Here is a 15,876-nt window from a genome sequence, read left to right on the forward strand (position 1 = left end):
GACTTCGCAGCTAACAACAACAACAAAGGGGAGGGGGGAAGAAGTTGTGGTGGAGCCTGGGTTGTTGTATATGAGTCAACATCTTGGAATTATTTTTCTGTACCTTTTGGTTCCTAGTACCAAGACCAGATCTCTTTGTTGCCTTCATCTACTAGCCACTAAGAGAGATGTGGCCACCCAACTCTATTTTGATCAAAATAAAAGTTGTTTGCTTGCTGAAACCTCGGCTCAGGAGTTTCTTTTGGCTCTTTTAAATTCCTGAGTAATGCTGGGACAATCGTGAAGCTAAGGGTAAAACTTTACAAAATGCTGCTTAAGGTTGCTCAGTGGTGTGTCTGTGTAACAGCTATGGACCAAGCTAGACTTCTTGTCTCAAGGAGTATCATTGGTAGATTTGGGGCGGGAATGGGTTCCTTTAAACCTATTGGCTGCTGCCTAGTGGCCAACCGTATAAGTAGCTGCACAGCAGCCACTGTTTCAGTTCTGTTCTGCTTCACTACAATAAATCATGTTCTGTTTGCAACTTTCCGTCTCTTGCTTATTGCCTGCAAAGATCCGGCTACACAAGAGTGATGATAATGGGGGGATCTGCTGCTTCTTCATAAGAGCCTGAAGTCACTAGGGGGTGAGACCAGCACAGTGCATAGTAGGGACAGCATTTCCCCCCCCCACCTCAGTCTGCCTAGCAAACCACGCCGGAGACCACCCTACCCTGAGGACCAGTCCCAGGGCCTACAAAGAACCCAGCAGCACAAGGCAGCGCGAGACACACAGTGAAATCACTACTGACCTCCAATTCAGTGTTCACGCACTTTAATGAAAACTTGCCAGTTTGTATTGCGTGTGACGCATCCCCATATGGGGTTGGGGCTGTACTAAGCCATTTTTCAGATGACGGAACTCAGTTCCCTATTGCTTACTATTCAAGGACCTTGTCCTTGGCTGAGCACAATTACTCTCAGATTGACAAAGAAGCTTTGGCCATTGTGGCCGGGGTTAAAAAAAAATTCCACAATTATTTGTACGGCCGCAAATTCAGTCTTCACTGACCACAAGCCATTGCCAGGGTTATTTACCACAGACAGGCAGACACCTCAAATACTTTCCCCCAGAATGTTAAGGTGGTCCATTTTTATGTCAGCCTACAGCTACAGGCTGGTTCACAAACCTGGCAAAGACATGAGCCATGCAGACAGCCTCAGCCGGTTCCTATTGCCACACGTGGAGCCAGATCCGACTCCAGCTGCTCTTGTCAATTCAAGATTTGCCTGAACTTCCCCTCTATGCTGGGGATGTAGCTGCAGAAACTGCCGCACACAAAATTTTAAGCAGGATGTTGTCATGGCTTCACACAGGGTGGCTGGAAAGTAGCCCGGGACTAGAGTTCCAGAGCTATTACACACGTGGACATGAGCTTTCAGCTCACAAAGGTTGCATTCTATGGGGGAGCAGGGTTATTGTCCCCAGTTCATTAAGACACCGTGTGCTCCAGTCTCTGCATGAGAGCCATTCGGGCATAGTCCAGATGAAGGCACGGGCATGGAGCTACCTTTGGTGGCCAGGGTTAGATAAGGCTATTGAGGCCCAAGTACACGGGTGTTACACGTGTCAACAGTCCAGACCAGAGATGCTGAAGGCCCCTGTCCACTGATGGGAGGAGACTCATACACCGTGGTCAAACATTCACATTGACTTCACTGAGCCCTTCCAGGGACAGCTGTTTTTGATAGTGATTGACAGCCACTCTAAATTGTTGGAAGTAATTCCTATACCTACTATGACTACTGCTAGGACCATCCAGTGCTTAGGAAGCTTTTTGCTACACATGGGCTGCCGGACATCTTAGTCTCGGACAACGGGCCCCAGTTCACAGCGTCAGAATTTCAGGCCTTCTTGAGGGCCAACCTCATAAGGCATGTAACGTCGGCCCCTTTTCACCCCTCAACTAACGGGCAGGCTGAACACATGGTGCGTACGATGAGTCACTCAAACGCAGGGGATTGGCACCATAGGCTGGCTGATTTCTTGCTATGCCTACACACTATGCCATGCACAGCAACGGGCAAAAGCCAAGCAGAGCTTCGCTGGGGAAGAAGATTAATCACAAAACTGGACAGGTTGCATCCTGACCGAGTAGCAGCATGCCCAAAGGCACCAAGGGGGTTGCAAGTGGGTGATGGGGTGTGGGCCCGGAACTACGGGCATGGGAACTTGTGGGTGCTGGGTAAAATTGTTAAGGTCTCAGGACCCCTCTCCTACGAAGTGGTCCTGGATGGGGGGGGCAAGTCATTCGCCAACATATTGATCAGCTGCGAAGGCATTTTGCTGAACAGCCACTAAACGAAAATGTCCGCAACAAAAGCCAGCAGCTGGCAGCCTAACAGAACAGTCCACATGCTCTGAGGACTCATTCAGTCATAACGGGGAGATGGCCATAGATGGACACAGTCCGGGAGTGCAACTTGGGTCTCCGGATCGGGAAGGACAACCCGAACAAGGCAGCAGCTCTGCTGACCCAGCTACCACATTAGACTTTGGTCTGGGCCGACCAGGAATGGCCAGCCAAAGGAACCTGAGTCAATTTGACTCATGTGAACTCAAGAGTCCTGGTCTACCCAGCCCAGCAGGCAAGCTGGTAGACTGGGAGTTGCCCGGATCCCCCAGGTGTTCTGAACGGTCGTGTAAATCACAATATCTTCAAGATTATGTTATTAAATAATGTGTGTACATTCAGGGGGGGAGGGGTGTAATGTATTGGGATTTTTACTTGTACTGATTCACGTGTCTGAATGCTGCTTAAAGGTTGCTCAATGGTGTGTCTGTGTAACGGTCACTGACTAAGTCAGACTTGTTGTCTCCAAGATCATTGGTTGATTTAGGGCGGGAATGGGTTCCTTTAAACCTAATGGCTGCTGCCTAGTGGCCAACCATATAAGTAGCTGTGCAGCGGCCACTGTTTCAGTTCTGTTCTGCTTGACTACAATAAAGCATGTTCCTGTTTGCAACCTTCCATCTCGCTTATTGCCTGCAAAGAACCGGCTACACAACACTCGGCTCCTCCCCTTTCCAGGAGAGCCACAGAGGACCCACCGGCCCCCCTCCAGACAGGCTGCGAAGCCCAGTGGCCCCCCGTGAGGGGGTGGGTTGGTCAACGCAGCGGAAAGGAGGCAACAGGCGAAGAACACACACGGGATTCCGTATTCTCTTAACCAAAAAGCATCTATTTTTAAACAAACTGCACCAGGAATAAAAAAAGGAAAATGAATAGGTTTTGTTAACTGTAAATGGCGGCCCTGCGTGTTCGGGAGGGTCAACTACTTAAAAGAGGTTTTATCGCGAAACATGCAGTGGAAAAAATTCCCTGATGCCACTGAAAAATACAACGGCATCAAACTTTAAAAAATATCGCCCCAAAGCAAAAATGGGGCTTCCTGGCCCATTACCACGTCTAGCAATCTCCATCTGAGGAGCCTCTAGATGTTAAGGCAGCGAGGGCACCCAGAGCCTCCGGCCTCCAATGTCCACCAGACGGATCCGAGTGAATCCAGAGTTACCCGCTGCCGGCTGGTCCTCAGGTGGATTCTTCCTCCTCCTCCTCCTCCTCCTCTGTCTTCTGATCATTCTCTGTGGCATCGGAGGATTCGTGGAGGAGGACGTATTCCCTGCTGCTGAAGCCAAATTTCAACACATCCTTCTCTCTCAGTTCGTAATAGCGCTGAGGTTCAATGCGCTGGTTATTCAGAAAGGTGCCATTGCCGGAGCCGAGGTCAATGATGTATGGTTTCACCTTCCGACCCGCTGTGCCATCAGGACGGGTATACTCCACCAGCCTTGTAAAAAAGAAAGAAAATAAACCCATGCCAGTTAATGCCCAATGATTCAGGAATAAGAGTTTGCTTCATACTTCACCTCTGAATGTTGGATTCCTTCAGCTTCTCACGTAGCTCTAGAGAGAGAGATCAAAAACACCAGATCCCTTTTCATACCATAGCTGGAGGCCTTTGTGCCCAGATGGGAAAAGGCAGTTTATGTCAGTGGATTGAGTGGCTGCACGACTCCCAGCAACTCTCAGTGGCTTACAGTGAAATGAAAGAAAAAAGGCACGCGTGCCAGGAACACAGGCCAGGTCATGAGCAGAGCCAAGCTTTCAGAGATTTGTGGAACACGGGGCAAACCCAAAGTGTTCAAGACGACATTCCTCAAATGGCAGCACTTGGTCTCCCAGCCTGGAGATGGTTCATTATCCTTGTGTAGAAAAATCACTGGAACTCCTAACACTAATCCTTGATGGGCCCTGCCTTCGTCTCCTCTTATAAAGTGGTTTTCTCTTTTCTTAAAAGCTACTCTCTTTTTCCACAAGTAGTCCTTGATGTTGTAGTCATAAGGAAGCCATGTGACTAGACTTGTTTTTCTGACATTGTGGTCATGCGACCATGGGAACCATAACTGGTCGTAAACGGGAGCTGTCTGTCGAGCATCCATTCCAGGCCATGGTAACTCCAAATGGTTGGAAAATGACCACTGGTAAGTCAAGGACTATCTGTATTTATCACCGATTCTTCAGCTGCTTTTTAGCCAGTTTATTCAAGTCTCTCCTAAGCACTATCCTCTCCAGTCGAGCCTCTAAGTCCCCCCCTCAATTTTCTGCACAGTGCAACATTTCCTCTCTTAGATAACAATTACTTTCTTCTGCTTGATTTCTTTCTTTTCTCAGTCACTATTCTTTTCCTGACATTTCTCATGGCAATTGTTAAACAAATTACCAAGGTTGTGATTTCCCCACAAATTGTGGCCAGAACAGCATTTACAACCTGTTGCAATGTCCCAAGTCACTAAAGCTTAAAGAAGATCAGGAAGCAAAAAGTACACACAGGGCCAGGTTGCAAACGAATACTATAAACAGGCAGCTAGAATTATAGAGGATATGTCAGGGAAGAATTTATTTGGACAAGGAATCCTACGGGGTTCTCTGGAACAATTGCACAATGAAGCCAGCAGATAACCAGTTTAACTTGGGGATCACTTATTACAATAAGAAACTGGCTGAGGGCCAGGAGCCTGACAGAAATGTAGTCAAGATGTATCTGCTTACTTAAAACAGAGCTGAAAGGATCTTAACAAAAATGGGATAGTTGTCAGAAGCAACACTTCAACAGCAAATTTGCCAGGCTAACTTTATCTCATGTTTTGATCAGTAACCAGTACTCAGTTATGGGAGCCCTTTGGCAAAAAGCATCTTGATCTCAGCAAAACATCTGATAAAATGCCCCATGACAGGAAGCTTTGCAAGCCAGCTAAGGGTAGCATGAGAGTGAAATGGATACCACAGCTGACTTGCAAATCATACCCTAAGAGTGCTTATCATTCTATAACACTAGAAAGAAGGTGGATAGCTGTGGTCCAGGACAGAAGTGCACCACCTCTGTATCCTCCATTCATGTTTTTCTTAATTGGGGAAAAATGGTAGGAATTCTTATCAGGATTGCAGAGTATGTAAAATTAGATAGGTACCTAGGAGACAAGAATAACAATGCTGAAAGATTGGAGAAACAGGCCAAAAGTACCATTTAACAGAGAAAAATGCAGAGGTATAGATCGGGAGATATCTAGCTTATTAGCAATAGTGGTTTTAAAAAAGGCTGTGGAACTAGAGTTAGGGAAGCATAAAAAGCTGCCCCATTTATTTATTTATTTATTTATTCGGTTTATATACCGCCCTATTCCCAAAGGACTCAGGGCGGTTTACAAGGCAAAATTTAAAAACAATCCAATATAAAATTAAAATAAAATTAAATTAAGTCTAGCCGCAAAAATTAAATCACAATTTAAAAACATTAAATCCCTCAGTCCAGACCAGATCGCTCAAAGAGCCAGGTTTTTAGGTCCCGGCGAAATGAACATTGCTGGGTCGCATGGTACAAACCAACGAGGCTGCCTGAAAAGTGGCAGCCACTTCTAAGATTTACACCGCATGGTGCAGCAATAAAGTAGTTTGCTATTCTTCCCTAAATCGAGCTCCGGAGATCTTCAAAAGGTAAGTGAGGAGGATGTTGCTCAAGGTAAGCAGGGACATGGGGACGGGGGCAGATAGGCGGGAGGGGGGGGACTACAACATCCCTGCAGTCTGCCGTAGAGGTGAATGACCACAGGGACACTGAAGAGGCCATAACTTTGAGACCAGGTTGTAAGGAGGTTTGGGAGAGCCCACACCTTCAAATGGCCCTAAGCGACCAGCCACAAGTCAACACCTGTTAAAAAACTGGCTAAGGATGTCTGCATTATATTCAAACCTAACCTTTTCAAATTCTCCTCTCCCCTATCTACTGAAAAAATCCCATTCCATTTCTTGATTACCACGAAGCATTTATTTGTACCTGGCTTTATTTTTACAAATAACTCAAGGTGGAGAACATATCCCAACACACCTTTCTCCTATTTTCCCTACAACTCTGTGAGATGGATTGGGCTGAAAGAGAATGACTGGTCCAAAGTCATGCATTGTTAAAAGTAGTTTTACAGGTCGTCCTCAGTTTATGTCCATTTGTTCAAGGCCAATTCAAAATTTCAGTAGCACTGAAAAAATGGACATATAACTGTCCTCAAAAGTTCTGGCCATCATGTTGTGTCATGCTTTACTTAGTGATGGCAATCCCAGCCCCAAATGCCATCACAGCCTGTTTATTCCTTTCTCCTTTGTACTCTACATTCATTCTATTACATCATGTCTTCTTTATAAATGAGGGGTCCTTGGTGCTCTCTCTTGCAGACATTTTGTTACCCTAACTAGGTAACATCATCAGTGCTGGTAAGGAGTGCTGTTTGCTGTCAAGTTTATATTCTGGTGTCTGGCCTGTCTGGGAGGGGGTGGTCTGAGGGATTCTTTGGTTGGGCTGTTTACTAATGTCTCTGTGGCAGTTTCTTGATTGGGTTATTGCTTACTTGACTGTTGGTCTGAAGTTGACCTTAAAGCTAATCTGAGTGCTGATTGCTGGTGGAGAAGTGCTGGAGTCTTTTTCTCCTTTGGGCTGGTTGATTGTCTCTTTTGCATAATCTATAGATGTTGTTAATGTCTATGTGTCTATTGATGGCTGATTTGTCAGAGTGCCAGGCTCCTAGAAATTCCCTGGCAGTTTTGGATTTGGCCTGGTCTAGGATAGTCACATTTTCCCCATTGAAACTATGGTTAAATCTGTCTATATGTTGTGAAATAAAAGAATTTTCGTCATGCCTTCTGACTGCCAGTTGGTGTTCATGGATGCGTTCTGCCAGTTATCTGCCTACATAGTGGTTGTTGCAGTTCTTACATTGTAGATGACTCCTGTTTTTTTCTTCTAGGTTTTTGGGTTGCTGGATCTTGGGTTTACTTAGAATGTTTTGAAGGGCTTTAGTTGGCTTATGTGCTATGCTGATTCCATGTGGTTGTAGTTATCTATTTTGGGTTCCTTTATAAAGGCATAAAGAGGCTGCCTTTTTCATGCCCTGTATTTTAAGATTGTACTATATTCTGCCTGAACTTTACGCAAGCTTCCTCTAGCTGCAGAGCCTTCTTCTGAAACCAAATATTATTTTTGCATTTTTTTATATAAAAAAAGTTGAACCATCTATGCAATAACTGGAAACAAGTTTTGATATGAGCAGACTTAAATAACTGTGGATTCTGTTTACCAAATAAGCTATGTGAGCTAATAATATTAACATTTGATCAGGATACGTGTCTTCTTTCCTCCATAACCACCCAAGATCTCCTGTTCTGGACCTCCATTTTTCTAGGTGCCCATGGCATCCCTTCTCCAAATATTCCAGATTGGCCTTCTGTAATTTACTGTCATCCATTCACATCAACCCTGGAATCTGTGGGCTTCAAAACAGCTGAAAGACACGAAACTGATGTAGACTGTAAATAAAACCAACTGACTTGCAACTTCTTCTCTTGCTTACTCTTCTGCCATCCTTCCCTTTGTTTTGCACTGATATGAGTTTGTCAAGAATTTGTCAAGAACTTTGTGCACAAGCAATGCCAATCCCTGTCCTGTACATCTAGATAAATTAATAAAGTTTATTCTGACTTTTCTAATTTTCATCCTTGTTCTGTTCACTCCCCTATAAGTGAATCTGTATGATGTCCCTCGTAACCACAGCATGGACATAGCTGTCAATATAGAAAAATTAAATTTTCTCCAGGGAGAGGCACAGAGCTCTATTAGAACCTGCCTACCTACTCTGTTCTCTGTCTACTTTACTTTGGTTATCATGGCAGCAGTAACTGCCACCTCTGTCCAGGGGTTGAGCCCACTGTTGCCCATTACACCTGCCAGACGATCTTCTCTTCTCCTTAAACCTGCCTTCTCTTCTACAGACCAAGCAGCAGTTAAGAAGCCTGGACTATCAAAGCAGCCACTGAGAATGCAGAATAACATGAAAAACATGTTTAGCTTCTGTCCATCTTGGTTGGAAAGGTGATGGCAGTGTAAATGGCATTAAGTCCCCTTAATTCCTTCAACACTGGAAGGAAGAAAAAAGTGTAGCAGGCTGGGTGGGAAAACACAAGAGGCAGCAAGCAGCAGGCTCCAGAGGTCAGAGTCGGTGTGGGACAGAGACTGTTGCTGCTGCTGCTACCACAACAACCTAAATAGGGAGAGAGTAGACTGGGCAGCCAGCTTGTCCAGAGAAAGTCTGCCTCTGCAAGGTACATTTTTTTGTAGCTCTTGTCAAATTCACTCAAAACCTCTTAGGGACTTGTGGCCCACAGCCTGAGAAATCTTGCCATAAACACCTAATCCCACTCTGCACTTCACCTCATCCCCCTGGATTAAGAATTTACCGGTACTGGACTTCCGGGTGGCAAGGCGCCGCCGAAGACAGCCGTTTCCAGGCTGTCAGCTCCGCGGCTTTGTAGAATCGCCAAAAACAGCGCCGATCAGCTGTTTCGGCGGCTCGGAAGCCCCCTCCTCGGGAGAAGAGGAGGGGGTGAGTACCCAGGTAGGGGTAGAGCTCTCCGGGGCCGCCAGAACTTAAAGTTTTGGTGGCTGAAGGATTGAGCCCCCCCAAAGCATGGGTTTGCTCCGGGCTGCGCAGCGTTTCTGCTCCGTGTTTTTAGGAGCAGAACAAGGCGTTCGCAACCATCCCTGCCAGCAGGAAAGGATTTTGGAGATCGAGGATGCAGGCAGAGCGATACAGGAGATTAAGGTGAAAGTGGACTTTTGATCTTTAGCTCAATAGACTTTGCAGACTTTGAAAGTGAAAGTGCGTAGCAAGCAATAGTGGGGGGAAATGGCGGCTAAATCTTCCAAAGTTCTTAGAAGCGCGGGGGCTTCCCCGGTGCAGCAGTCTTCGTTGCAAGCTTTATTGCCCCCTGCACCTGCACCCACGCCAGCCTTGACAGTTAAAGATTTGCAGAATGTGATGCAAGAAGCTTTGGAAAAGCAATCTCAGCAATTAGCTGAGATTATAGATGAAAAGTTGGATGAGAAGTTAACAGAAAAGCTGGATGAGAAGTTAACAGAAATAAGGGCAGACATCTTGCTTGCATTTCAAGGCATGGCTATATGTATCGAGCGTTTGGATGAAAGAGTGGAAGATCTCAGCCAAAATAATATCAAACTAGATGCAAAAATGTCAGAGACTGAGAATGTGGTGGATAAAATCGACAGTGACCTGACCTTGGTGCAGTACCATGAGATGGAGTTTGCTGTTAGGATCAGAGGCTTAAAAGAGAATCCTAAAGAAAATCTGAAGGAAATAGTCTCTGAGGCTCTGGAAGGGGTGCTGGGACGGCCAGCAGATGGAATTGTGGAAGACATAGAAAAAATCTTTCGTGTTAATTCGTGGATTGCAAGACAAAGGAAATTACCCAGAGATGTGGTAGTTTATTTTACAAAGAGAGCAATTAGGAATGATGTTATTCAAGCTTCTTACAACACTAAGCTTGTAATTGCTGAGCAAGAAGTCCTGGTTTTAAAAGAGATCCCTCCAAGAATTTTAAGGAGAAGAAAGGAGTTCGCTTTTTTAGCACAAGAGCTCAGGCGACGCGATATCAAGTTTAGAAGGGAGATACCAGTGGGTATGGTGGTGATGCATGAAGGTACGAGATATCGTCTTATTACGGTGATGCAGGCACGTGAATTTTATAGTAATGTTTTAAAAGCAACCCCCATACCACTTTTGGAATCTACAAAGAAGAATGGCGAGGGAGAGCCTCAAGGTGCTGAAGGAACAACGCAGATAGATGAGAAAGCTACAGGAGTGGATCAAATTTCAGTATCATCGGAGGAGGCCAGAGACCAGAGGATGACGCGTGCTGCTTTGAGACGAATGAGACGAGAGCAAGAACAAGACCAGCAGAAAGTTATGGAACTTCCAAAGCGTACCTATAGCGAAGCTGTGGGAGGGGCGCAGCCTAAGAATGTAAAGGGGATTCTGGAAGAAGCGCTCCAAAAGCTTCGGGTCGCCAAGGATGGCGACTAAGCTTCTAACTTGGAATGTTAACGGCTTAAATTCACCACAGAAGAGAAAGAAAATCTTTCAATATTTAAAACAATTTAAGACTGATGTTATTTGTTTACAAGAAACACATATTAGAGTTACGGACCAAAAGTTTTTATTAAATTCAAGACTGGGTACACAATTTATTGCTTCTGCAATGAATAAGAAGAATGGAGTGGTTGTTTATATTAAGAATACTATGACAGCGGAGTTAACTGAAGCAGATAAACAAGGAAGATACGTTATAATAGATTTGTTAATAGAAGGCAAAAAACGCTTCTGGTTGGATTATATGCTCCTAATCAACAACAAGCAGACTTTTATAGTTTACTACATAGCAAGATCACTCAGTTGGATTACAAATCTTTTATTTTTATGGGAGACTGGAATGGGGTCTTGGATGTACAAATGGACAAGAGTGGTTCTTTTAGAAGTACTCCAAGTCATGCTAAATCCTTTTTTGAGATGAAGGATGATTTGGAGCTGCGAGATATTTGGAGAGAAAGAAATTTACAAGAAAAGGATTATACTTTTTTTTCCGATAGACAGCAATCTTTTTTTTCTCGGATTGACTTTATATTAATTTCTAATGATTTCTTTTCTAGGATTAAGAAGATAAAGATTTGTCCAAGAACTATGTCTGACCATAGCCCAGTCTGGCTAGAGATTGATAAGGATAACAGAGATAGGCGCTCCTGGCGTCTAAATGAGAACCTGTTTAGAAATCAGGAAAATGTGGAAGAATGTAAAAAACAGATGGTTTTTTTTTTTAAATTAATATGAATAAGGGTACTTCTATGGAAATGGTTTGGGATGTTAGTAAGGCTTACATGAGAGGTGTGTTAATATACATGAATAATAAATACAGACGTAATTTGGAATTCAGGAGGAAAGAATTAGAGAATGAAATTAGGGAAAAAGAAAAGGCCTTAATTTTGAATCCATCGGATGTGAAGATTAAAGAGGTTATTAATTTATTAAGGGGACAGTTTGATAAGTTGATGGCTGATCAGGTGGCAACTAATCTACGGTTTGCTAGACATAACACTTTTTGTAATGCCAATAAACCAGGTAGATGGTTAGCTTAGTTAAGGAAGAAGCAAAGGGCTTCTAATATAGATAAAATAGAACACAAGGGCAAGGTAGTACATCAACAGAACCTTATTAAGGAAACCTTTGTTGATTTTTATTCTAAATTATATGCTAGAGATAAGATTAATGAAGTAGATATTGATGTATATTTGAGGAATGCTAGTATTCCGGTTCTTACACAAGAACAAAAGGAAGAGATGAATCAATTGATAACTGAGGAAGAAATTCTTTTAGCAATTAAACAATTGAAAGTGGGTAAAGCGCCAGGAACGGATGGACTGACTGCTGTGTATTATAAAAATTTACAGTCTGAGATGATAAAGCCATTAAGGGAATTGTTTCAGACAATTCAAATGGGAGGAGGGGTGCCTCCGTCTTGGAAAACTGCTTTTATTTCTTTGATTCCGAAGGAAGATCAGGATGTCACTCAAGCAAGAAATTACAGACCAATATCACTTTTGAATATGGACTACAAGATATTTGCTAAGGTTTTAGCTAATAGATTGAGGAGGGTTCAAAAGGTAATTCATGGTGATCAAACTGGGTTTATAAGTGGTAGACAAATGAAAAATAACGTGAGGCATATAGTTGATTTGTTGGAATTTCTGGAAAGAAACAACCAGATCCCTGCTGCGCTGATCTTTTTGGATGCTGAAAAAGCCTTTGATCAATTGGATTGGCAATTCTTGATGAAAGTATTAGATAAAATGAATTTTGGGGATAAATTTTTACAACCAATCAGGGCATTATATCAAAAGCAAACGGCCCGTATAATAGTAAATAATAGTTTGACCGAAGCATGTAATATTGAAAAGGGCACAAGGCAGGGGTGTCCGTTATCACCTCTATTATTTGTTTTAACATTGGAGATATTATTGATTAAAATACGGGATTCGGGAAAAATTAAGGGAATTCAAATAAGAGATCAGGATTACAGAGTGAGGGCGTTTGCAGATGATCTGGTTGTTACGGTGACCCAGCCAGAAAATTCTGTTGTAGGACTGATGGAGATAATTATGCAATATGGGAAAGTTTCTGGATTCAAGGTTAATACACAAAAAACTAAAATGCTGTCCAAGAACATGACGGTATCACAAAAGGCTGTTTTAGAAGGGTTAACTGGATTTGAAATTGTTAAAAGGGTTAAATATTTGGGGGTATATTTGTCAGTCTCAAATGCAAAGTTATATAAAAATAATTATGAAAAGTTATGGGGAAAAGTTCAAAAAGAATTGGATAGCTGGAAAAAATTACAATTGTCTTTATTGGGAAGAATTGCAGCAGTGAAAATGAATGTTTTGCCGAAATTTCTATTTTTATTTCAAATGATACATATTCTTAAAAAGGACTCAAACTTGGAGGAATGGCAAAAGGGTATTAATAAATTTGTTTGGGCAGGGAAAAGGCCACGAGTTAAATTTAAGATTATGCAGGACACGCGTGAAAGAGGTGGCCTCAAGATGCCCAACTTTAAATTATACTATGAAGCTGCTGCCTTGTCAGCGATAAGTGATTGGATTAATTTAACACAAGGAAGATTATTAAATCTTGAAGGTCATGATTTGTTATTTGGTTGGCATGCATATTTATTGTATGATAAGAAGGTGGATAATGTGTTTAAGGTGCATATTTTAAGACATGCTCTGTTGCAAGTTTGGAAAAAGTATAGACATAAGTTAAACTATAAGATCCCTTTATGGGCAATACCGAAACATGCAATAGAAAATATAAATGTTGGGTTTAAACATGATATTACTACATATAAGGAAATTTTAAGTTTGGAAAGGAATGTATGGCATTTGAAGCCGTCTAATTTTTTACAAGGAGAAAAGATTGTTCAAACCTGGTTTCAGTATGGGCAACTACAGGCCAGGTGGAAAGAAGATCAGAAAATTGGTTTTTCAATGACTGATGAAAATTTGGTAAAGCAAATTAGAAATCAGGGTCAAGCACATATCAAACGGATATATCTTGCATTGATAGAAATTGATTCAGAGACAGAACTTGTTAAAGATTGCATGATAAATTGGGCTCAGAATATTCAAGAAGTTATTACAATGGATACTTGGGAAAAGATTTGGGTGAGAAATGTAAAATTTACGCAAGCCCAAAATTTAAGAGAGAATTTTTATAAAATGTTTTATAGATAGCATTTAGATCCCAAAAAATTAGCAAGTATGTATCCGAACTATAAGCCTAAATGTTGGAGATGTGGTGGTGAAGATGCAACGTATTTTCATATATGGTGGACCTGTAAAAAGGTTAAAGCATTTTGGATTAAAATCTGGTGGAATATGCAGAAGATATTTAAGAGAAGGATAAAGTTTTGTCCGCAATTGTTTCTACTGGGCATTATTACTGATACTACTGTTGTGGACACTAAGTTGATGTTGAATTTAATTACGGCAGCAAGACTTTTAGTAGGGCAATATTGGAAGAAGGAAGAACTGCTGACTATAGAAGAATGGACTTTAAAAGTTTCCAACCTGGCGGAAATGGCAAAGATTTCAGTGTATTTGAAAGACCATTCGCAACAGAGATATATTGTGGAGTGGAAAAAATGGATTGATTACATCCAGAATAAATATGGGACTAAAAAGTTTCATTTAGCACTTGAATAAGTATTGATGTGATATTTATATTGCTTGTAGTCACTTTACAAGAGTTAAAGCGCGGTAGATTTAATAACTCATTGTTGTTAGCATATGGTAGATTATGATTGTTTCTACTTTTATACCTTGTATTTAGCTCTGGGAAGTCGGGGAGGGGGGGAAGGGGAGGGGGGGAGGGTTGGGTTGGCAAGGGGGGGAGGGTTGGGAGGGGTTGTTTTGTTAAAGATAAAATGTATTGAGAAACTTTTCAATAAAAAAAAAGAACTTACCGGTACTGAAAAACAGCATGTTGCTTAGAGCATGAGGGATGGTCAATGGGGATATCAGCAATGCGTCGGTGCCTTCCCAATAGATAAGCACTCTGCCGGTGAATGTACATAACAGGAAGAACCGCATCGTTCTTGAAGGGATATAAACGCCATCGTTTTTTGGGAATGCGTGCTTCTGGGGGTTCGGTATATTTGATCACAACACCACGAAAAGTATTGGAATCTTCCAAAAGAGCACCAGATAGTTCAAAACTTGGTTTTTCTTTTTTGCTAGCCTCCTTGTCCGTGTTCTTGTTGCTGGGCCCTCTTCCCTCGCTATTTTCTTCGTCTCCACTTGCTTCCATTTGTTGACGATGTTGCCGCCGCCTATCATTATAGAATTCCCTTTCCGCCTGCTGATCCAGGCCATCCTGTTCCCTTCCACGTCTCTCGGCCTGTTCCTTAGTGAGCTTCCTTCGACCTGAATGATCCCGGTACCTCTCTCTATGGCTTTTTCGTTGCCTGTGTTCAAGCTCTGAGCGTTCTTGATTCTGCCGCTCTTCGTGTCCCCTCCGAGAATGATCCTCCGGCTCCTATGACAGTGGAGGAATAAATAGATACCTACAAGCGGAACTCAGGGACAAAGATAAAAAACTATTTTCGGACTCCCAGCCATATTTTATAAGAGTTCACTATTATTCAAATTAGAACGAGCAGGTTAAAAACAGGTGGCCGCAAAGCATCGCAAACATTTGAATTACTGAACGACCCAGTGTAGCCGAATGGGACACCCAAGAGGCTAAGGGGCAGCTGGAGAAGGGAACCAGCCTTCCGGTGGAACTGAGGGCTGCACAGCGCCTGAAGCGCCTGAACTGGAACCCTGGCACCGAGAGGCTGGGCAGGCGGCGGCGAGGCCCCGACCCGAGACCGCTCGCCTGCCCTACGGCCGGGGATTCGCTGCAGGCAGAGCAGGAGCCGGCCTGCCGGCCACGCGGGGAGCGGCCTCCTCTCTCCCCCACCCCCGGGCAGCCCGCCCCGGCTCCTCCAGCCGCGTACCTGCTTTATCCTGGCGCCTGCGTGTCGCGGACTCCGGCTCCGCTTCTCCCGGGGCGGCGGCGGCGACCTGCTCTTTTTGCCCGAGGACCGGCGCCTCTTCCTCGACTGCGACCTTCCAACGACACAAACCCCGTCAGGCACCGAGCCCGGCCCCGGTCTCAGCCCGCCCCGCCCGCCCCCGCCCGTGGCGCTCACCTGTCGGCCTCCCGGGGGCTTCCCCGCGGGCTCCGCTTCCGGTGCCGCCGCCGCCGCTCCGACTCCTCCATGGCGCCTCGCCGGGTCCCAGTTCCTGGTTTCCGCTCCTAGGCCCCCGCCGCCCTCCGCACGACCCGGAAGCGCTCGGCCAAGCGCTTCCGCCCTCGCTGGCGGGCCTTGTGACTGGTGAG

The 15,876-nt window shown here is 44.0% G+C and overlaps 1 protein-coding gene across 1 annotated transcript; it reads right to left on the minus strand.

Annotated features, from left to right (window-relative positions):
- Nucleotides 1-3,200: 3,200 nt before the first annotated feature.
- Nucleotides 3,201-15,846, minus strand: SNIP1 (Smad nuclear interacting protein 1). Its single transcript, XM_083369042.1, has 4 exons — nucleotides 15,686-15,846; nucleotides 15,491-15,602; nucleotides 14,456-15,027; nucleotides 3,201-3,830 (listed from the first exon to the last, which is right to left on the minus strand). The coding sequence occupies exons 1-4, from the start codon at nucleotides 15,754-15,756 to the stop codon at nucleotides 3,572-3,574; spliced, it is 1,014 nt and encodes a 337-aa protein (XP_083225168.1). The 5' UTR covers nucleotides 15,757-15,846; the 3' UTR covers nucleotides 3,201-3,571.
- Nucleotides 15,847-15,876: the final 30 nt, after the last annotated feature.

Source organism: Vipera ursinii (assembly GCF_947247035.1).
Source record: "Vipera ursinii genome assembly, chromosome: 9".
Taxonomy (NCBI): domain Eukaryota; kingdom Metazoa; phylum Chordata; class Lepidosauria; order Squamata; family Viperidae; genus Vipera; species Vipera ursinii.